At 33.3% G+C, this 23005-nt stretch overlaps 6 protein-coding genes across 6 annotated transcripts; 2 read left to right on the forward strand and 4 right to left on the reverse strand.

Moving 5' to 3' along the window:
* Positions 1-319: 319 nt before the first annotated feature.
* Positions 320-4175, reverse strand: LOC103834061 (ras-related protein RABA1e-like). The gene is made up of 3 exons (XM_009110114.2): positions 1714-4175; positions 1230-1436; positions 320-1059 (listed from the first exon to the last, which is right to left on the reverse strand). Exons 1-3 carry the CDS (start codon positions 1752-1754, stop codon positions 627-629), a joined length of 681 nt encoding a protein of 226 aa, XP_009108362.2. The 5' UTR covers positions 1755-4175; the 3' UTR covers positions 320-626.
* Positions 4175-6624, reverse strand: LOC103834062 (adenylosuccinate lyase). The gene is made up of 9 exons (XM_009110116.3): positions 6231-6624; positions 6006-6158; positions 5703-5918; positions 5440-5622; positions 5146-5367; positions 4797-5057; positions 4619-4720; positions 4475-4543; positions 4175-4387 (listed from the first exon to the last, which is right to left on the reverse strand). The coding sequence occupies exons 1-9, from the start codon at positions 6375-6377 to the stop codon at positions 4175-4177; spliced, it is 1566 nt and encodes a 521-aa protein (XP_009108364.1). The 5' UTR covers positions 6378-6624.
* Positions 6625-9130: 2506 nt separating this feature from the next.
* Positions 9131-10682, reverse strand: LOC103834318 (putative nuclease HARBI1). Its single transcript, XM_009110394.3, has one exon. The coding sequence runs from the start codon at positions 10338-10340 to the stop codon at positions 9276-9278; it is 1065 nt and encodes a 354-aa protein (XP_009108642.2). The 5' UTR covers positions 10341-10682; the 3' UTR covers positions 9131-9275.
* A 1185-nt stretch (positions 10683-11867) lies between these two features.
* On the reverse strand, positions 11868-19284 carry LOC108869318 (putative uncharacterized protein DDB_G0271982). Its single transcript, XM_018653563.2, has 2 exons — positions 19113-19284; positions 11868-16673 (listed from the first exon to the last, which is right to left on the reverse strand). The coding sequence occupies exons 1-2, from the start codon at positions 19282-19284 to the stop codon at positions 16591-16593; spliced, it is 255 nt and encodes an 84-aa protein (XP_018509079.2). The 3' UTR covers positions 11868-16590.
* Positions 16659-17152, forward strand: LOC103834063. Its single transcript, XM_009110117.2, has one exon. The coding sequence runs from the start codon at positions 16723-16725 to the stop codon at positions 17023-17025; it is 303 nt and encodes a 100-aa protein (XP_009108365.1). The 5' UTR covers positions 16659-16722; the 3' UTR covers positions 17026-17152.
* LOC103834064 (CLAVATA3/ESR (CLE)-related protein 2-like) lies at positions 19222-21783 on the forward strand. The gene has a single exon (XM_033277398.1). It carries the CDS (start codon positions 20466-20468, stop codon positions 20703-20705), a length of 240 nt encoding a protein of 79 aa, XP_033133289.1. The 5' UTR covers positions 19222-20465; the 3' UTR covers positions 20706-21783.
* The last annotated feature ends 1222 nt before the right edge of the window (positions 21784-23005 follow it).

The raw sequence follows: 23005 nt of genomic DNA on the forward strand, positions 1-23005 counted from the left end.
GTCCCATTACATTACGATTAGGTATCTTCGTATCTTGTTTTCTTACTACCAAACTCTTAGTTTCAACTTCATTTCAAGTCGACTGTCCATGTGGGATGAGAAATCATAACCACATGTTACACCAGAATGTTTAGTCCAAGAGCTAGTCACTAGAATTGGTTCTTTTCAGGTATGGTTCAGATCAGTCGGAATTAGTTCGGTTACACTTTGGTTTGGTTATCTCTTTTATTTTGCATGCATAACATTTGATAAAATATAAAATGAGTAAACGTGGTTCGTTAGACTAATAATTAGGATTGAGTGGTAACTACGTAAAGCATTTGTTTGCAACAAAATCTCATAATCAAAAGATACAAAACTATATAGAAAACAAGATCTCAATTGCTAAACAAAATACCAAGCATATAAAAAGAATCATTAGTACAAATTAAGTAACATGTTTAGGGATACACATTTCAAGGTTTTTCGGTTCTAGTTCGGTACTAGAAAACTATAACTGAAGTCTAACTGCGATATTTTGGTTCAGTTCAGTTTACGTTCAGACTAAAACGGCCTTACTAACCAGACCGATGTTTAATTCCAGACAAATGCGGTTTGTGTACCAAAACCAACCTTAAACCATAATCTCAACCTGAGCAACAACCAGAGGATTTAACAGCAGTAACATCATCCTTGCTTCCAATATCAATACTCTGTCCTTTAGGCAAATACGTTGGGTCTCCAGTACCATCAAGAGCCTTACGGCTCATAACACGGTAGATCTGAGTCAAGACATGAGTGAAAGCTTGCTCAACATTTGTAGCATCAAGAGCAGAAGTTTCCATGAAGAACATGTTCTCTCTCTCAGAAAACGATCTAGCTTCTTCGGTAGGAACAGCACGAAGGTGACGAAGATCAGCTTTGTTTCCAACGAGCATTATCACAATATTGGCATCGGTATGGTCACGAAGCTCCTTGAGCCATCGTTCAACGTTCTCGAACGTTATGTGTCGAGTTATGTCGTATACTAGAAGAGCCCCTACGGCTCCTCTGTAGTATGCACTCGTGATTGCTCTGTATCTATGTAGCAATAAAACATAATCTCTCAATAACAAACAACACGGTTTCTGAGAACAATCGGATGCAACATTCACCTTATTGAAATTATTTTATTAAAATTAATCTAAAACTGTTTATGGTCTCGTAAATCTCAAATCGATTCTGATAACGGAGAATAAAAAAACATTTACCTTTCTTGACCAGCGGTATCCCAAAGCTGAGCTTTGATGATTTTCTCGTCGACATGAACACTTTTGGTCGCAAATTCTACACCGATGGTTGACTTTGACTCGATACTGAATTCATTTCTAGTGAACCGAGATAAGAGGTTAGTTTTTCCGACGCCAGAATCTCCGATCAAGACTAGTTTAAAGAGGTAATCGTAGTCATCGTCGGCTCTGTACCCTCCCATTTTTTATTTATTTGTGAAACACAGAAATGAAATAAATAAGAAAACTGAAATCTTTGATCGATGTAATAAAAACCTTAGAGAGATGTTGTAAAGATGATACGATATGATGATTGATGTGTAGTTGTGTTTTGTAATGAAATGAAATGATAACACGGGGATAGTGGGTAGCGACGAAAACCTTATTGAAATGATTTGTTATTTACTAAAATGCAATGACTAAGCATATATATTTTGAAAGTCGTTGGAAAGATTAGAGAACAAACATGTTTGAGTTTGACGATGTCTCGAGGTTTGTGGCCGCCATGAATTGGTAAACGCAGAACAAATACACTTGCAGAATATATATTATGGTTGTATCGAATATTATTTTTTTTAATTTAATTGATAGCTTTGGTCAAATCAAACCACTAGGAAACTTTCCATAAATAAAAAGATAGCAATATGTAGGAAGATATTTTGCAAAATGTTACTTATGGTACTAATAAATTGTCGTTTTAATTTTATGACATTTTCAGTTAATGTTTTAGGAACTATGGAGTAGATGTGAGATTATTGATAGCCACATGTTTTTAGACTTTTGGTGTTTTTGAATAATTGAAGGGATTGAGACGCTCTGCAATCAGAAAGGCGATGATTTTATTATGCTTCAATTCATGCCTTTCTCACTGATTTTCTACCATTTGCGTCATTTGATGAATGCCTAGTCTTAAGCGACGAGGAAGAAGACGAACGAGTGAGGGAGTATGTACGAACAACTCCGTACGAACAACTCTTTCCTATTACTTTTTGTTTCTTCACCGGAATTGTTTAATGAAGAATACATCATTGTTTCTTTGGTTGATTCTTACACCATTGATTATTCTGGAGATATCTTTTGATCCATTTTGTAAATTGATCATTCTAGATCTATTCCGATCTCCATTTGAAAACGCTAAATCTTTGATCTGGGTGAGATGTACCTTTCTTGTTTCTAGGGGCCAATTTTTGCTTTGCCGATTTATGACTCTTGAATGAACGTTTTACTTGCGCGCGGGCTTAGGTTTGTGAGATGTTGCACGGTTGCATCCATTATGCATCTTCTATCTCCGACGTGGTCTTTATATTATACCCATGACCGATGGCCAATTTCTATGGGTTTTTGGATCAGATTTTAGGAAAATCTATTCCAAATCTTATGAGATGCTACCTTAAACGTACTTTCATCTTCCTTCTACTGGTGGAAGATAATCCGTCAGAAAAATTATATGATAATTTGAAGATGGCTTGTTACTTTTGGCTATTAAAGTTTGATGATGAAAGTTTGATAGCCAAGCAAAGAGACTTGCAACACGAAAGGAAGAATCGATTAATGCTCATATTTGGATACAATATATGTGGTATATGAATATGAGAAAACTGATTTATTGATGAAACTATGGAAACTTCTATGGAGGAGACAATGGTTCGTAACTGAAGATGTACTACTTTTGTTGTACGGTGATGTTTCTATAGTCATTGAAAATTGGTAACTTCAATTTTTATTCTTTTCAAAAGAACTAATACATTGGGTTCTTTATAGAAAGATATTTTTAGATCTAAAATTTGGAGTGGGCTAATGTTATACAAAAAAAAAAAATTGGTATTGTAGTGATTATGTTATGATATAAAGTTTGGAATTTCATCTATGGGTGATAGCCGAACTTGAAAATCGTATGGGATCAAGAGTGAATAGGCAGAAGCAAACTAACAAGTTAATTTGTTTGAAGCTCAGATAACAAGACCTCTTATAGAGAAGTATCATCAGTTTTTACTTTCTAACTGTTTTTGTTCTTTCAGATTAATTATGTTCAATGTATTTATGGTTATTGTTTGTACTTTTTATGAATAAATAACAATAGTTGTTAAAAATATTGAAGGGATTGAGACCTAATATACATCTTACCAACCCTAAAATAAACATAATGATTTTTTTTTTCTGAGACTAGACATGATAGTGTTACAAAAAAAGAAGAAGACATGATAAACATGTGTACATGTAAAAATGGTAACAATAAATAGAACTACGTAGATCTTGTAAACTTTATTTGACATGAGACATGGTAAAACGTATGTGTTCATGTAAGTGCTAACAATAAATAGAATTGGGCATGTGAATTCGGTTAGCTCGGATAGTTTGATTTTCTGTTAATTCGGTTCGACATAAGTTTTACCAAATTAATCCGAAAATAAAATTTGGTTCGGTATTCGGTTAGTCCGAAATTTGAAAATTTAGATGAAAATTTTGATTTCGGTTAAATTTAGTTTATTTTTTTTTTTTTTTTTGGTCAAAAGTTTAATTTTCTTAACATTTTAAATAAATTCGGTTTATTTTGGTTAGTTTAGTTTAAAGTTTGGTTGGGTCAGTTCGAGTTTTTGGTATGGGTCGGTTATAATTCTGAATATGACATCAATTCCCAATGTACTTAACTACTCTATTCATTTCACGTTTGCCTGGATATTGATTAACAAACACTTGATTATAAAAAACCTAAACCAGTCAAATGAAAAGAAAATAATTTGAAATTCTTTATTATTTAACTCAAATGTAAAAAATTTCTTTCATATGACATGTAACTCAAAACGACAACGTAGAACTCATCAATCTGACTCTTTGTTCTTCACTACTTCTTCCTATTTCATTTGGAGAAGAGTAATAGTACAACAGCACAACCTTATCACCGATATGATCACTGATCATCATCACTGTCACAAGTGCAGAGCTTCATCGACGGCCAAAGCCAACGCAGCAGCAGCACCAACATATGTGTGTGGAGTTAACTTCAAAAGTTGAGATTTCGCTTCTGCAGGCAAATCCAAACCTTTTATAAACTCTCTTATACTTTCTTCATTCACAGCTCTTCCTCTTGTCAGCTCCTTCAGCTTCTCATACGGCTCCGGAACTCCATATCTCCTCATCACCTTTGTAAGACAATACCATGAATCAGTGAGATACATGGAAGTAGCTAGATCATTAACAGAAGACTAGAAACTCAAGAGAGGTTTTACAGTTTGTATGGGTTCAGCGAGAACTTCCCAAGTCTGATCCAAATCTTCTTTTAACCGAGCTTCATTAACCTATACACCAAGAAACATTCTTAGCCTATTATGACAGAAAGAAACCTTTCTTAGGGGATACGGTAATAATAATACCTGAAGCTTCCTGATTCCCTGTATGGCGCTCTTGTAAGCAAGAAGAGAGTGTCCTAAAGCTCCACCCATGTTTCTCAATACAGTCGAATCGGTTAAGTCACGCTGCACATTTGTACATTTTTGTTTTCAGGCTCCCATTGCTCTAGAAGAGATATACATATGGAGAAAATGCTCAAACCTGCATTCGTGAAATGGGAAGCTTCATGCTGAGGAAAGTAAGCTCTGCGTTAGCTTTACCTAGGTTCCCTTCACTGTTCTCAAAGTCAATAGGGTTCACTTTGTGAGGCATTGTCGATGATCCAATCTCACCAGCTTTAGTTATCTGCTTAAAGTAACCTAGAGATATGTAGCTCCATATATCTCTGTCGAAATCAATTAAAACATTGTTGAACTGGCTGATCGTGTTAAATAGTCTAGCCATATAGTCATGAGGCTCAATCTGCAAAAAAACAATGAGAACAATCACTCACTCAATGATATATGCGGAAAAAATGTAATGAAGATAAAACTATATAGTAAGTATATACCTGAGTGACGTATGGGTTAAAGGTTAATCCGAGAGAAGTAACAAACTCCTGTGCAACATGAGGCCAGTCGATATTAGGATATGCTGAAATATGAGCGTTGTAGTTCCCAACAGCACCAGCAAATTTGCCCTTGATCTTAGTTTCTGAAAGATATCTTCTCTCTTCGCTTAACCTCACAGCGAATATCGCCATTTCTTTCCCTAGAGTTGTAGGTGAAGCTGGCTGCATCATAGTTTTGACATTGCTTTAACAAAGAGATAGATCGAAACGAAAAAACTTTCTTTGGAGATTGACCTGGCCATGAGTTCTTGAAAGCATGGGGACATATGCAAACTCCTTAGCCATCAGAGAGATTGACTTGATCAGGTCATCCATGGCTGGAAGTACAACCGAGCTAAGTGCTTCTTGAAGCATCAAACCATGTGATAGATTGTTGATGTCCTCAGACGTGCAAGCAAAATGAAAAAACTCAAGAACCTGAAATGATTCAAAAGACAGAGAAACTTAACCCAAACCGTAAGAACTTGGACCAAGAGAGAAAGAGAGAAGCTTGTAACCTTAGCAATCTCTGGATGAGATTCACACTTTTGTTTCAAGAAATACTCAACAGCCTTCACGTCATGATTCGTTACTCTCTCAATCTTCTTAACTTCCAACGCATCATCCATACTAAACCCATCGATGATCCCTTGCAAGTAAACCTCAGCTTCTTTACTAAAGCTTGGAACTTCAGAGACTTCAGGAATCTTTGAAAGCTTAATAAGCCATTTAATCTAAACCAAACATACGCACGTGCGCATTAGAACAACACAAACATCAATCAATCAATGAAGCAGAACATAAACATTTCCCTTATATACCTCAACAAGTACTCTGAAGTAAATCAAACCAAACTCGCTCATAGAAGAAGCCAAGTCCTTAACTTTCCCCCAGTAACGTCCGTCCAAAGGAGATAACGCCGTTAAGTTCGACATCTCCAAATCTCTCGAACCTTCCACTGCCATTGCTATCACCTAGAGGATCGATTCGCCATCGGAACAGTTAGATATGCATTTTCGAGATAAACCCATTAGAAAAGGCCTTACCTTTCTTGAAGTCGTGAGCTTGTGAGAAGCAGCGGAAGAGAGAGAGAACGAAACTCTGGGAAGCGAGAGCGATTTTGATGGGTTTAAGAGTGTTCCGGTGGTGGGTATAAGGCGTAAAGAAGGGACTTTGTTGCTGGTTAACGCCATTGAAGAAAGAGTGAGCTCCAGAATCGAAGCTTAGGAGGAGGAGAGTGAAAGCTTGGCGCTTTTAGGGTTTTAGAGGATTCCGATTAAAGTTCAGGCGCTTTTTTCTAAATTCCATATTTACCCCTGTGTGTATCTACTTATTACGATTACAAGTTGGGGCTTGGGAATATTTATCAGGCTTAGATTTTTTTTGGTTCAACGAGCATACCATTTCACAACATACCTATAGTCACCACAAAATTATAATGAAATTCATGGACCAATATCTCCTACACCTAGGGTGCTTTTCCGATTAGATCCTCTTCCGCTTTCGATTACTAGGCCAAAAGAATGGAACCGAGGAGTCCGTACTGAAAATAAAGATTGAACTTTGACAACAACCACATTACCACACTAATCCACAACTTTTAAGAGAGTGGAGCTCAACCGTCAGCTGGCTCAAAATACCAAAACTGATGCTGTGAGGTTGAAAAACCATGTATCACCACCAAAGCCACACTTCCGGTTGACTACTTCCTGAGATATTGGCCTTGTTACGTGTTGCCACCGAGAACCGGTGAACAAGCCTCTTGACTCCTTCACTCTTCAGAGGATATTAACTTTTATAAACATGTACGTTATAGACCTTATGCACTTTAAACATCGTCACAGTGGCTCTTCAATTGTATTGACATGGTAATGTCGTGACCGGAGAACACAAAAAAGGTGAAGTTACTTATCTGAACAGCAGTGGCCCATAGACGAATCGTCTGCTCTCGTTAAGCGACTAGACTACTCGCGCCGTCATCAGGAGACTCCACCAACACACGAAGATGGAGAGCACATGTACCCTCCTCATAGGAACACAGTCCACGAAAATCTTCTCAGACGAAAGTGAACGGTCACCCTCGAAACACCAAATCGGAGACAGCACCCATAACACCATCTCGCACCTCTAGAAAAAGACACACTGCCTGCCTTAGCAGAAGGTAGATCCATGGTAGACGAAGCGCTTCGTGATGTCATGCGCCACCGTCGTGAAAGCATCACCAAATATTTGGAAAGAGAAAATCAAATCTGAAGAAGCTTTAAGTCCTAAAAACCGACATTTTCTAAGCCAAACACTCCACCAACCTCGCGGCAGCTCCAAGAAGCACCAGAAACTGACAACCTTCAATCCTCGCGAGCAGATCTAGGGTTTTGAGTTCCGACGAAACCAGAGACATTAGCTTATCAGAAGGGGAGTCGAAGGTAAAGGAGAGGGAAAAATCTCAGCCATGTCTCTCGTTTTCTATTTGCCATCTTTATTAGACTTAGTTTAACACTAAAATTCTTCAAAAATAGTTGAAAGAATATTTAAAAATATCAAATTATAGTCACAAAAAAAATTATAGTCACGAAAAAATATAGAGAAATTTTCTCAAATAACATTTTTAAGTTTTTGTCACGAAAAATAGCTCTAAAAAAAATGATCAAAATCGATTCTTTTTATTTTGAAAATTTTAATTTATTTTTTTAATTTTTTAAAATTTAGAATTCCACCCTCAAAACCTTACCTATACAACGCAATATTATAAATATATATATAATGCAACCAATGTAAATCTATGTATAAAAACAACCATTATAAACCATTAACTTTATTTGATCAAATAAAAAACCATTAACTTTATAAAAGAACAATATTATAAATTTATATATAAAACGAACTATTAGGTTGTGCTTAGACCTGAGAATTTGAATTAGGATTGCAGGACTCATTTCCTTTGACTTGTCATCAAATAAGATAATAAGAGTTAGGTATAAACCCGAAACACAAGCGGTCATCTATTCCCTTATGGAGGTGATTGGTAGTTGATGTAGGTGCTGTCCACAATCCTATTTATTTCTACAGCACCAAATTCAGAGCAATCAAGCTTTAAATTTTTTTTTAAACCACATCTCTTGAAATAAGCTACAACTGTACAAGTGCAGAGCCAAATATCCTAAGCAATGTTTTAGTGCTTTCCATAAAATTCTACAGCAATAAAATCTAAAGCCACATCAAAAAATCTACAGATTTTTTTCTACAACAAAAATTTTAAAGCTACAGCCATTACCAGTCGGACCCATAATCTAGCTGGGAGACCTGGGTTCTAATAGCAGCATCGTAGATAACCTTTTGCAAATCTTCTTTTGATTATTAGGGCTCTTTGAATCTCTCTCATTTGTAATTTTGGGTTAAGAAATTAGTGGATAAGGAAAAAAGAAGATGTCGAAGGATAAACACCTGTAGCGCCAATGCTTAATTCGACCAGCGTTAAGGACACTCAAGACGCCAATGAAGATTGTTCGTGTCCTCATTTCGTGTCCTCAAGGCGCCAATGATTATACCGATCCGTTTAATAGAGACCCTTCGGATTTGCACTATTAGCATAAGAATATATAAATATATACTTTCCTATGCTAATATGCACAACCTGGAAATGGAATCCTTTCCCACCAAGTAAACATACTCCTCTAAGAAATTTAGAAGCCTTTGGCCCGAAGTTTGAAGATTTTCGTGTGGGGTTTTCTTAATTTGAAGTAATACAATATGTACCAGGCTCTGTTCTGGATATTGAGATACTGAAGAAGATAAGAGCACCATTATCCCTCATCCCCATAATGGGTATCTTATTTTTTTTAAATTATACTTAATCACTAAAGTTGATTAAGAGACATGATTAAGAAACTGTATATTTTTATACTTCCATTGCAAGTCTCTTATATTGGGTATCTTAAAAATAAAATAATATTAAACATTTTAATTAAAATTAAGAATATAATATAATATAAAACATAATAAAAGATAACATTTTAAACAAAGACTTTTAAATAAAAACATAAAAACAAATATTATTACAATAAACGACAATTATTCGAAAGAAGCATGGAAGATCAGTTGTTGTCTCCGTCATGTCCAAATCTACGCCAAATATGTTGAACCAAATCATCTTTCAGTCGTTGATGCATTTGTCGATCACGAATCCTTGTTCGAACACCCATCATATTTGCGATATTTGAAGGGATATCTGTAGAATACGCGAGGTCGACATGTGAACTTTCGTGGTCGTCTCCTTGCTGGAACTCCGTAACATCAACTTGTGCGTATCCATCGCGTTCATCCTCCACTATCATATTATGGAGTATGATACATGCTCTCATTATATTTCCAATTTTGGCTTTATCCCAAAACAACGCTGGATTTTTAACAATGGCAAAGCGAGCTTGCAGGACTCCAAAAGCACGCTCGACATCTTTTCGGACAGCTTCTTGACGTTGAGCAAATAAAACTGCTTGTGGACCTTGTGGTAGAGGAATAGATTGGATAAAAGTAGCCCATTTCGGATAAATACCATCGGTAAGATAGTAAGCCATATGATACTCTCTTCCATTGACGGTGAAAGTGACATTCGGAGCTTTACCTTGTATTATATCATCAAAAACAGGTGAGCGATCAAGAACATTGATATCATTTAAGGTACCTGGAGGTCCAAAAAACGCATGCCATATCCAAAGATCATACGAAGCAACAGCCTCTAAAACGATTGTTGGTTTACCCGAACCACGAGAATATTGCCCTTTCCAAGCGGTGGGACAATTCTTCCACTCCCAGTGCATACAATCGATGCTTCCTATCATCCCAGGAAATCCACGATACTCTCCAACATCAAGTAATCGTTGAAGATCAGCCGGTGTTGGTCTTCGTAAGTACTCATTGCCGAACAGATATATTATCCCTTCCACAAAATTTTCCACACATAACCGAGTTGTTGTTTCACCGAGCCGGAGGTATTCATCGACCGTATCAGCAGCAGAACCATACGCCAAGACACGAATGGCTGCGGTACACTTTTGAAGGGGAGAGAGACTAATCCTTCCGATAGCATCTTTCTTTTCCCGAAAATATTCAACTTCGTTGGAGAGTCGAGCAACAACGTGCATGAACAATGGCTTGTTCATTCTAAAACGGCGTCTGAAAATATTATTAGGATACGTTGGAGTATCACTGAAATAATCATTCCACAAACGAATATGCCTTTCTTCACGATTTCTTTCGATAAAAACTTGCTTTTTTCTTTTTTTCTTCGTTCTTCTTTGTCTCCTTGAAGAGTAAACTTCTCAAACGCGTTATCAAAAAATTGATCAAATTTTTGATCAAAGAGCTCATCAAATGCATCATCCAACTCATCATTTTGAGAAGACGAAGCCATAGGGGTGAAGAAAATAATAAAGAGACTTGAGAGTGTTGGGAATTAATACGCCAATAAAAAGAGAGAATATAGAGACTTGAGAGATTTGAGACGTCTCTCTTATGTTGCTTTTCTCGGATGTAAGACGTCTCTCTTATGTTCACTACAAGAAAACACAACATTAACGACGGCGAAATTCGTAGTAAGTTCGTCGTAAAATCAGTTTTACGAGGAACTAGCGAGGAAACACGTTTCGTCGTTATTTGTTCGTCGTAACGCATATTTCCTTGCTAATTCGTCGTAAACTAACGAGAAAACATTTCCTTGTAAAGACGAAGCAAAGTATTCGTCGTAAAAACCACGTAACCCTTCCACGTAAGGGGGACGCTACATTTCCTCGTAAATACCTTGAAAACATTTCCTCGTAAATAACACGTAAATGTTTCCACGTCAAATACTCGTTAATCTTTCCTCGTAGTGTTGACGTAAATATTTTACTCGTTAATTCCTCGTAAAATTTCCACGTAAGGTTGTCGTAATTTAGCTACGAATTTACTTTGAGTTTATATTTTCCAGATTAAAAAAAAACAATGTATTTAATTATTTAATAAAAATCTAATTTAAAAAGAATATTAAATACGAAAATAATTTATACATAAATAATTTTTGAATTTATAATACAACCATTGAAAAAAAAAAAAAACTAAGGGTCGTTCATCCCCGGTAGAATTCCTCACTCCTCCTCTCTACATCCGCGTCGGCATGTGTGACGGATGATGATTCGCCTAAAATTAACATCAACAATAATTAACAAATTCTATAAATCTAACTAAGTTCTCTACATTAACCACCTAATCAACACTAATTAACATAAAATCCGTAAAACTATCTAAATTTCCTACACTAACCACCTAATCTACCTAAACTAATCAAATTAGAGAGGAAATAGAGAGCGTACCATAGCTACAAAAGGGAGAGGAAGTTGAGACGAAATGGGAAGTGAGAACTCGCGTGTATATATAGGAAATTATGAAATGTCGTAAATTCCTCGTAAAGTTACGAGGAACTCGTGAGGCCCGTGTTTTTATTTACGAGGAACTCGCGAGGTCCATGTTTCGTTTCCTCGTAACATCGTCGTTAATTTACGAGGAATTAGCGAGGCCCGCTTTTATTTTTACGAGGAATGAACGAGGCCCGCATTTTTTTATTACGAGGTCTTTACGACGATTTCTGCTTACGTGGAATTAACGAGTGCCACGTTCTTTATTTTTAAGAATCGTCGTAAGTTCCTCGTTAATTTACGAGGAAATAACTACGTTTATGTTTAAATCCCTAAAATCCGAAACCCCAAACCCCTTCTTCCTTATCTTCCTTATCTTCTACTTCATATATTCCAAACCCCAACCCCATCCTCCCTTTAACCTCAATCTCTTCTATCCATTCCAAACCCCAAATTCTGAAACCACAATTCCTTAACTAATAATCTCAATCTCTTCTTTCTAATTCAAACCCCATTACAAAAATTAAATTATATAAATAGATTTCCATGATTAAATCCATCAAATCACATGCATTAAATCTGAAAATCAATCATATTAAAACACAAATACATCAATCAGATACATCGACATTCTCGTCATTACTAGAAACATCATCATTTTCATTAAACTCGTCTTCAACAGCTTCGTCCGTGGCATCGTCAGTAATATCTTCGTACTCATGATTATGCGGATCAATGAGAAGGATGTCATCAATTTGTTGTTCAGGTACCTCAACTTCATCTATCTGTTCTTCTTGCAATGGTGGTTCTTCTCCACTGATGATTTGTCCACGAGGTGTAACTTTGATCACGGCAAACCAATTTATTCCCGTTTCGTTTCCTCGTTACATCGTCGTTAATTTACGAGGAATTAGCGAGGCCCGCTTTTATTTTTACGAGGAATGAACGAGGCCATCGTTTTTTTATTATGAGGTCTTTACGACGATTTCTGCTTACGTGGAATTAACGAGTGCCGCGTTCTTTATTTTTAAGAATCGTCGTAAGTTCCTCGTTAATTTACGAGGAAATAACTATGTTTACGTTTAAATCCCTAAAATCCGAAACCCCAAACCCCAACCCCAACCCCATCCTCCCTTTAACCTCAATCTCTTCTATCCATTCTAAACCCCAAATTCTAAAACCACAATTCCTTAACTAATAATCTCAATCTCTTCTTTCTAATTCAAACCCCATCACATAAAATTAAATTATATAAATAGATTTTCATGATTAAATCCATCAAATCACATGGATTAAGTCTGAAAATCAGTCATATTAAAACACAAATACATCAGTCAGATACATCGACATTTTCGTCATCACCAGAAACATCATCATTTTCATTACTCGTGATTATGTGGAATTTAGTAAGGTAGCCGAAACAAAAAACGTGTTACAATTACAAAGTGGGTGGACTCGAAAATTCTTCGTTAAGTAAATGTAAACTATTTCCTCGTAAAGAAGATGCTACTTTTACGTCGAGCTTACGAGGAAACAGTTTTTCATCGTAAAAACGAAGTTACCTTGCGTGGTTTTTACGAGGAAATCGTTTCCTCGTTATTTTACGACGAACTAACGTTGATTGTAAATTTCCTTGTAAGATTCTCGTAAAGTCAACGTAAATTTACGAGGACCAGTTTTCCTCGTTAATTTTCATCGTTAATCTTGTGTTTTCTTGTAGTGGTTGCTTTTCTCTGTCATCTTTTCATTTCTTTTATTATTTCAATGAAAATAAATTTAGACTATAAATGGAAAAAGCAGATTATAAATCTATTGGATATCCGTTACGAATCTAGTGGATCAAGCGGATATAACAATACAAATATCATTTTAGCGAATCTAATTGTTTAAAAAATATGGTAAAACTAAATAAAAAAGGTCCAAATACTATAAAATTTAAAATAATTTATATAAAATTTTATATATATTACTATTTATTTCATAACTTCTATTTGATAACTGGAGGTTTGAGTAATTTAAAATAATAATCATAATTTAAAAAAATATAAATTCAAAATATATATGTAATTGATAAAAACAAATAAAATATAGCATTGTATAAAAAACAGTTATAAATATATATAAAGGATTTGAATTATACAAAAAAGAATCAATATATTTCATATATCCTTAATTTATTAGTAATACAAAATTATATTGAAAATTATTTTGTTGGTATGGTTAATAAATAATAACTGAATTGATATATATATATATAGGACTGCTTGATACACTTCAAAAATGATGAAATTTTACTGTTATAAGTAGAGGGAATATTGTATGTACATTTGGACTGCTAGTGAAGTGTGTTTTATTATTATTTTGAAAATAAAATACAATTAGTTAACATTTAGTCGAATGGAAAAGTTAAAAGTGGATGATAGTGAGAGAACTATCTTATTTTCAGTGGGCGTGGACCTAGGGCCCAATTTGTTTTGTATAAATTTTACTGAAAAAGGAACCAATTTTTGTAAAAACAATTTAAAGAGATGGGCCCAAAAAATTTTAAAGAGAAATTTGCCAAAACAAAATGAAAAAAAAAATATTTATCCCTTTAGTATTTTTTTTATCAGCAACATAAACAGAATCATGTAGACCATGCAAACCAAACTGGTAGTTCCGCATATATATATGAAAAACAATAGAAGATTACTTTTATGCACTGCGTGCAAGACTGTCCGCCCTGAAATTATTCTTATAGTATAATTTATTTCTTAAATCCTAAAATTAACCCTTGTTTAAATTAGTTTATAATTATATTTACATTTTAAATTATTCTAAACCTATTAACGTAAACCAAAAATATATATATAAAAGATAATAAACTAAAATCCCTAAATTAAACATAATCTTAATTTTAATTGGAAACTCCGCCTCTCTCTCCCACGACGAACAGGAGAAAATCTCCAAATTAAACCTAAGCCTAATTTTATTCGTCGATTCCTTGGTTCTTGAACAAGTTTAATGAAGTAACATGGATGTATATGAGTATGAATATGAACAGTGTTAAGAATATGGCTAGTCTTCTCGTGCAAATTGTTAATTTTGGGGAAGGATCTTTTTTTTAAATGAGAATTTCTTTATGATTTGATTAATCATTTCTCAGCCTGTAACAATACGTGTATTAATATAAGAAGAAGAGTTTTACGATTCTTATACACCGCATGTGGTATAGATATGCATAATGGAAGAAGAGTTTGTGAAAATTACAAGAAAAACTATAAAAAAATCATGGTTTGATGAAAAAGAAAAGGTTAAATCAATTTTTAATTATTTTTTGACAAAGAAATTGGCCTCTACATATTTTAGGAAAGTTAGAAGATTATTTTTAAAATATTTTTATAACTGAAATTTCAAAATTTTTGGAAATTAGATTTTCTTCTCCGTTAAATGTAAGCGTAGAAACCAAACAACAATTTCATAAGCAGATTCTACTATATGTAGCCTTTTGAATTATGTTCAGATTTCGTATTCCTAAAAATTTTAGAATTGTTCACAAATGTCAGTTGCATTCAGAAAAACGTAGCTATCTTTACAATACATAGATTTTGAATTCTTCGTATTTAGAATTTTATTTAAAAGTAAAATATTAGTTCGAGAGAAAGTAAATTAACTTGTCTAACTTGGAATTTGATTTCTATCAAGCCATTTTTTCTAGAAGATGAAATCTAATTTTCGTAGAACATAATTTAAAATTTTTATTTAACAAGGTTTTCAACCCAAAAAATATGAGTTTGTGTATATAGGTATTTCATTGATTGTTTCTATTTTTCATAATTTTTTAAATCATAAAAATATTTATTTCATTAAATTTGAAAAAATAGAAAGGATAAAATTGACAAAAAAAATTATACCTAGAAACAAATATCCTGTTTTCATCTAATTTTGGCAATTTTTCCATTTTTACTATATAGATTTATGTAGGAAAAAAATTTTAGTCCATGTTGCCAAGGGCCCAACAATCTTTTGAGCCGGGTCTAAATGCAGAACAAGAGACTTGAGATGAGGGCTTATTTTTGCACCACAATCACGAGTTTTAGATGATTGAGAAATTGTTTATTAGGCTTTGATTGGTAGAGCATTAACATTAGTATTATTCTCTACATTATCCAATCAACAATTGTTAGAAAAGCATTTACTAAATGTTAATGCTCTCCAAATGTTTTTCGGCCAATGCTCTCATATGAAACTTTTAGAAGAGCATTTGCATTTATAATTTATAAAATTAATGAAAATATATAATTAATTAATTCATTTATTTATTTTATTTAATAATATTATAAAACTATTTTTTTATCCAGAAAATAAAATTTTAATTTTTAAAACTAATTTACAATAAAAATATATTTTTTAAATAGTATGTCACATTTAAAATATGATATAATTTAATTTATATAATTTAATTTATTTTAAATGTTAAAAATTATTTTTAAAAATAGATATTTTAATTATAACATTTATTTTAAAATAATATTTTCGATATAAACATAACTTTTAAATTATTAAATAAAATAAATTCATTATATATGTTTTTAATTAGAAATTTATCCACTAAAATAAATATATTATATATTATATACAAATTTTAATAATTCATGCAACATACTGCTTCTATAACATAATGCTAGTTGTAATGTTAATGTTCTACCAATCAAGGCATTAGTGTCATGCCAAAAAAGAAATGAGTTTTTTTTTTTTGAAAAAAAAAAATGAAATGGGTTTAAATGTAAAGTACGTGCACAAATAAATACATCATAGTGTATATATCATAGTGTATATGTATTTATGATCCCACCAATTAGTGTACATTACCTGAAAAAAAATTTGGGCTCGAAAATAATACCCAATAATAATTAGTAATTATAGGCCCAATTTTGAAAAATTGAATTTCTGTTAGAAAAAATAAACAAAACTCCGTGATTGTTCCCTCCTCTTCTTGCCGCACACTCTAAAATCAAATGGCGCGTAAAAAGCTAGTCTTCTAAGATCTCATATACATCACTTCCAAATCAAGTTCAAAGTCCCTCCTATTCCCACACTTCATATACACTTCTTCAGTTCCTCCTCAATTCCATCTTTCTCTTTTTTTTTTCTCTCTCTAGTTCTTACATTAATGGCGGTTCTAAATCGAAAACCTCAAAACAACAACAAAGAGAATGTCTCACACTCAAAGATGAACACCATTTCTGTCAAAGTCCCTCTTGATTCTTCTTCATCCATCGACAAAGACGAAATCCAATTCAGAATCAGAAGAAGGCAGCCTCTTAAAGACATCACAAATCTCTTTGTCTCAGCATCACCATTGCCCTCTTCGCCCACTCTATCATTTGATCCCAAGTGCATTAAGGGAAGATCTGGTGTTGGTCTCAAGACTGCTGCTACTTCTTCTAAATCATCTTGTAGAAATTTTAGATGATTTTCTTATTTTGTAATTGGTATCTATTGATACCATGCCATTAACATCCATATACCCAACACACAAGATATAGTTCCATATGAGTCTTTCTTGGTATTTTATCCTTTAAATTTGATACTATTTCTTATTCGTTTCGATTCGAAAAATCTAGATATCTATAATTATCCGGAGCAAAACAAATATTAAGAATTAATACCGGAACAAATCGAAAATAATAAATTTTAGGAGGCGGATATCCGCTCCGCTTCGTCTTGTTTACAAATAAATGAATATCTATAATTAAATATAGAGTTTAAAATTTATAATTTTATATAATTATTATTTTGACACATAATTTTTATTTATTTTATTCACAAAATTACTTATAAAATTATTAAATTAAGACAATAATATAGAACTACAATTTTCATAAATTTTGTATGTTTTATAAATAATTAATTAGTTTTTGAGATTAACAGAACATATACCTCCATTAATTTTTACTTGTTATTTTATATTATAAAAAATGTTTTGAAAACAACTTTTAGATTTACTTGTATTAAGTAACGTGAATGAAATATCTTCAAATATTTGCAAATATCTATAACTTTAATCTGATTTTCTGGATATTCATAGTTTTTTTGGAGCAAAGCAATTCAGAAGTTTATATATCCTTTAAATACAAATCAAATCACAAATACTGAAAATTTTGCTATTATTTGCTTTGTGCCCACCTCTTACATTTGAGTATACTGGTTTACTATTTTTGCAGAATTTATTTTACAGCATCAGAATAGTTGTCTTTCTAACTTCGATAGATGGAACTGTATATACATGTAAATTGTGATATGCTTTGTTTTTTTAACTAGGAATATTTTAGAGATAAAGTTAGTGACTGTAATTTCAACCCAACTGAGAAGTCAACCGAATTCAACTGTAAATTAATATGTCGTTAACTTTTTCAGTAGATAAACGATATATATATATATATACTTCAAAATGAATTATTATTATTATTATTCAATAATTTTATATGAGTTATATACATATTTTAACCTTTTCAATGATTATGAGTAGTAGACTTATTTTCAGCTGGTAGATTTATTTTATTTTTTTTTGTTTATTTATGTAGTATACATGTTGTAGATTTACTAATGAACGTGTTATTTGATTTTTTTGGATGATTCTGGTTTCCAGATTTCTTGTTTTCGAAAGAGATCAGCCTATCGCCTAATGACCACCGTCCACTGGAAATCTGGACATAGCCCTTCGAAGAGTCCGCCGAAGGCATTCAAAGAGACTGGTGATCATTCCATGTTAATCTATCAGTGGCCACACGCAGCTTAGACATAGATTTCTCCGTATTGGACTCAAAGATTCTTCAAGATAATCACCGTACAAATCCACCAGCAGCCGCGCTTCGAACTATGCACATGCCGGATAAAACTCTAAAGTGTGATCTTTCTGTTTGCCACTAAACCAATAACACGTGTTATGTTATTTATATTTTTCTATCAGTTTTTGCTCTATTTTAAAGAAATATATATATATATATATATATATAAATCATTTTTTGTCAGATAGTGAGTCTCTATTTCATATGTAAATGTCACTAACATGATGTAGTGATTTACTGATGTGTTGCATAGTATTTTGGTCAGACATTTTAATGCTGACACCGGTTTTGTTGAAACCTGGATTTGGATAAGAAAAGGCTTCAGTTAAAAAAACGTATTACAGTATAACAAATGCGATTAGTTGGAAACTTATCCTTCAATTAAATTACTTAACCTCACCTTGTGGAATCGTAAGCTACACTTACCATCCCCTGACAAATGCAATAAACATTATAATACATTTTCTCGATTATTTTAGCTGAAACTTTTTTGAATATTCTTTCTTGTAATGAAATCTCCTGATGAATAAAATGAATGAATATAAATATCGAAAATCTCCGACTCCCCAATCCAAAACTAACACAAACCCTTAAGTGCTCTTAGCCTTTGACTTCATTTTCATATTTTACTCCTTTCCTTTTTCTTTTCAATCTTATTGGATTTTCATGAATCACTCTCCTCGTCCATTGTCAATTTGTCACTACGACATACCTCGTTTTATTAACTCTCTCTCTCTCTCTCTCTCTCTCTCTCTCTCTCTCTCTCTCTCTCTCTCTCTCTCTCTCTCTCTCTCTTCTCTCTCTCTCTCTCTCTCTTCTCTCCTCTCTCTCTCTCTCTCTCTCTCTCTCTCTCTCTCTCTCTCTCTCTCTCTCTTAGTGCGCATGCATATTTTATATGTACTGTCGCTGGATGGATAGGGACGGTCGAGTTAGAGATTGTGTAAGTTTTGGTATTATAGATTTCTGCCTTATGGACATATATAATTGTTATTATAATAGCGCTCGAAGCCGGCTCTTATCGCTCTTTTTGATAGACCAATGTATATTATAAGATTCATATCTTTTTCTGGTAAAATAAGATTCATGATATATTTCTTACTTTGATGATGTAATTACGGAAAACGATTGGATAAATGGATATACTTTTATCTTCAAGTTATTTCGAATAATCAACATTCCTTAATTAATTGTTTAGTCTTGTTTACTTGATTACTTTTGGTTTTGTAACTACTTGTTAGTCGTGGTGACATAACAACATAGCGAGTATTTATGATCATATGCATACCTGATTGATTACTTAACGAAGGTTTGACAAATATTGACACACCGTGAAAAGATCTTAATTCAATTCGGAACTCGTACGTAAATGCTTAAAATAAATTTATCATATTGATTGTAAGTAAGTACCAGTTGTTTTACTCTACTGATTTACATGGAAATGAGGAAATCGATTCTCACTTGATGCATTTTAACCACCAAGCACGATTATCCGCACAATTTTTGGGGTATAAAAATCCATCCTAGAGACAAGGCCACCTACAAAATCAACGAGTGTTTACAAATGGATCGCACATGAGTCTATAAAGGGCTTGACCAGTCATAGGCCCCAACACAATAAGTATATATTAAGATGTCGTTCGTATTAAATATGTGTACTAAACCGTAATGCGGCGATCTTTATCATTTTATATTATTCAAAGCACTAATTTGCACTTTGAAAGTCGCAAGAGTCACTTGCTAAGATGGTTGCAGCATTAATATGATTATTATAGATGCTTTTGGTAATGAAGAAAAATGAAGGCAACGAGAAAAACCGTCGTCAGTGACAACGCACGCTTGCACTTGCCATAAGCACTCAAGTCCTTAGCTAGCTTAACCCATCTCCACTACCATTACTAGAAACCCATCCCGTAAAACTCTATAAATAGAAACCCTCCTTGGATCTCTTCTTTCCTCATATACACTCTTACCCACCGCGTTATCTACTACACAATTGCAACTCATCTCTCTCCCTTTCTATTGCCTTTCTATACATAGAAACTAGTTGCAACATACTGTAACTGTAATGGCTAAGTTGAGCTTCTCCTTATGCTTCTTGTTGTTTCTTCTGCTAGCCTCAGTCGCCATGGGAAGCCGTCCTCTTGAGCGGGCTCCAGTAGGGGTGAAGGTGAGAGGTCTAAACTCGTCTATTAAGGCTAAGAGCGCGACTGCACTGGATGGTCAAGCTTCAGGTAGCAGCAACAGCAGCCATGGAAAAACTCCAGAGCGGTTAAGCCCTGGAGGACCCGACCCGCAACATCATTAGTTATTTAGGATTTCCTTTATAATCAAGTGAGTTGTTCTCAATTTCTTTGAGATTTGTATTTCTTATCAATAATTTGGTTGCAATGAATCTGTTTTTTCTTTTGTAATAGAATTATGAATTTGTGTTTGTAAGATTATTATAAAGTATAACAGTTCTGTTGATATAATATTTGAAGTTTCGTTATCGTACGTTAGATATCTAAATTTCGTTATTTTACCTTTTTGACTAAACAAGGACCGTATTTATCATCCAGTATCCACAATTTATAGAAAAGAGTTTCCGTCTTTATTTTACTACTACGGCTGTAACTGGTGAATCAAAAAAGGAATAAATAGAATAGAAATGAATGAAATAACAAGAATGAAATGCAGTAGAAAAATAGAATAGATCCATTTCATTTATTCATTGACAAAATTGTTATGAAATGGTTTCCTTTGTATTTGGTTTTTTTTTTTTTGGAATTGATGGAATGGCATTCCATTTCATTCATGGTAACTGGTAAATTTTTTTATGAAATTAATGGAATTGATCATTCCAAAGCATTTCATTCCAAAAATAGGTATTATTTTGTGCATTTACAGTAGTATATAGCAAACGCAAGGTATGAGGTTGATTTAAATGGTCATGCATGTAGGATGCTGTCGTATGATTACATCGTGTTTACGTCGATTATGACTAGTATGTTAAAAAAACAAAGTTAATAACATGGATTTCATGCAGTGACTGAGATTTTTGTTAGATTTATTGAAAAATAAAGACGTTTGGAATATATAGTATAACATTTTTTTTTGTCATCAGAATATATAGTATAACTAATTCCCATTATTTGACCGGGTGATTGTGGTCGAGTGGTAAGGAGACGGGGCTGAGACACCAACATGTTTCAGGTTCGATCCACCTGCTGCGCGAAACTAAGTCACAATTATCCTGGTCACCCAACACGGATATGGGCCCATGCTTTAGGGCCCATTTGAATACCCGGAGAGAGGGTCTATCCGTGGGCTGCACCTCCCCTTGGAGATTAGTCTGGACCTCTCCATGGGCCTGGGATACCCCCAGGTTAATCAAAAAAAAAAACTAATTCCCATTACAGTGTTAAAAAAAAAACTAATTCCCAGTACATATTAATAATAAAAAAAAATCTGAACACTCGTTGCAGAGTTTTCGAATATGCATGAGTCAGGCCGTCTCAAATTATTTATGGCCCTGTTCAAAAACTATTAATGGTATATTAAACAATGAAATAGAATAGTTTTAAAAGTTTATAGTTCTAATTTTGTATATTTGATGTCTCTTTTGAAATGATAAACTCCTAAATTTAGTAGTTTACCTGAAAATTTAAAGCCTTACACAATAATTTATATATTTATTTTAATTTTTTTTTCACTTTTAAATTTGAGTCATGTTCAACCGCTCCAGTTGCTCATGCTATTAGACGGCATGCATGTAGTATAAACACATTTGAAAAATAAGAAAGATATGAAACCAGAGAACACCATACAAAACCATGTTATTTTGTTGTTATTGCTTCAGTTAGATTTTTCTTTCGTAAATTCTTACACATTATATGAAAATTGATTTACATAAATCTCAATGCAGTTTTTTTCAGTGCAAGAATAAATTTTTTAGAATACAACATGTATAATTTAATTAATATTATAGATTGTCTATAAGATTTAAGTTATGTCCATCATTTTTCTGAGCATTTGGTCCATCAGTTTTCAAAAATAGATTTACAAAATACTCCATCCGTTTTTAAGTGTCACTATAACATTTTTCACACAGATTAAGAAAGTTGTTGAAATATATGTAAGTTGTTATTAATTACACCTCTCTGACCAATAGTATTTGAGATAAATAGAATTATTTATAAAATCAATGCAATTTACAATTAATTTTTAGCTGAAAGTAAGTATAGTTTGCATTGAAATTGTAAAGTGACACTTTCTGTATAACAAGAAAAAAATGTTAGAATGACACTTATTATGAAACAAAAGGGAGTAATATTTATCGAAAGTTCTGTTTATCTTGATAACTCATGCTTTACAGTTAACCAAACACCTAATATTATGATCACCCATGGATGATGGATCATGAGTGGAAAAGACAGATTCCTATGTACGTAAATCATATGTAAATCATGCTTTACAGTAAACCAAACACCTAATACTATGATCTCCCATGGATGATGGGTCATAAGTGAAAAAGACAGATTCCGATGAAATAAATTTATTAAGAGTAACCGAACATTTCACACGTATAAAGAGATAAATCACTATCTTATAAACTATATTTTATTA

This window comes from Brassica rapa, chromosome A08, assembly GCF_000309985.2.
Source record: "Brassica rapa cultivar Chiifu-401-42 chromosome A08, CAAS_Brap_v3.01, whole genome shotgun sequence".
Classification (NCBI taxonomy): Eukaryota; Viridiplantae; Streptophyta; class Magnoliopsida; order Brassicales; family Brassicaceae; genus Brassica; species Brassica rapa.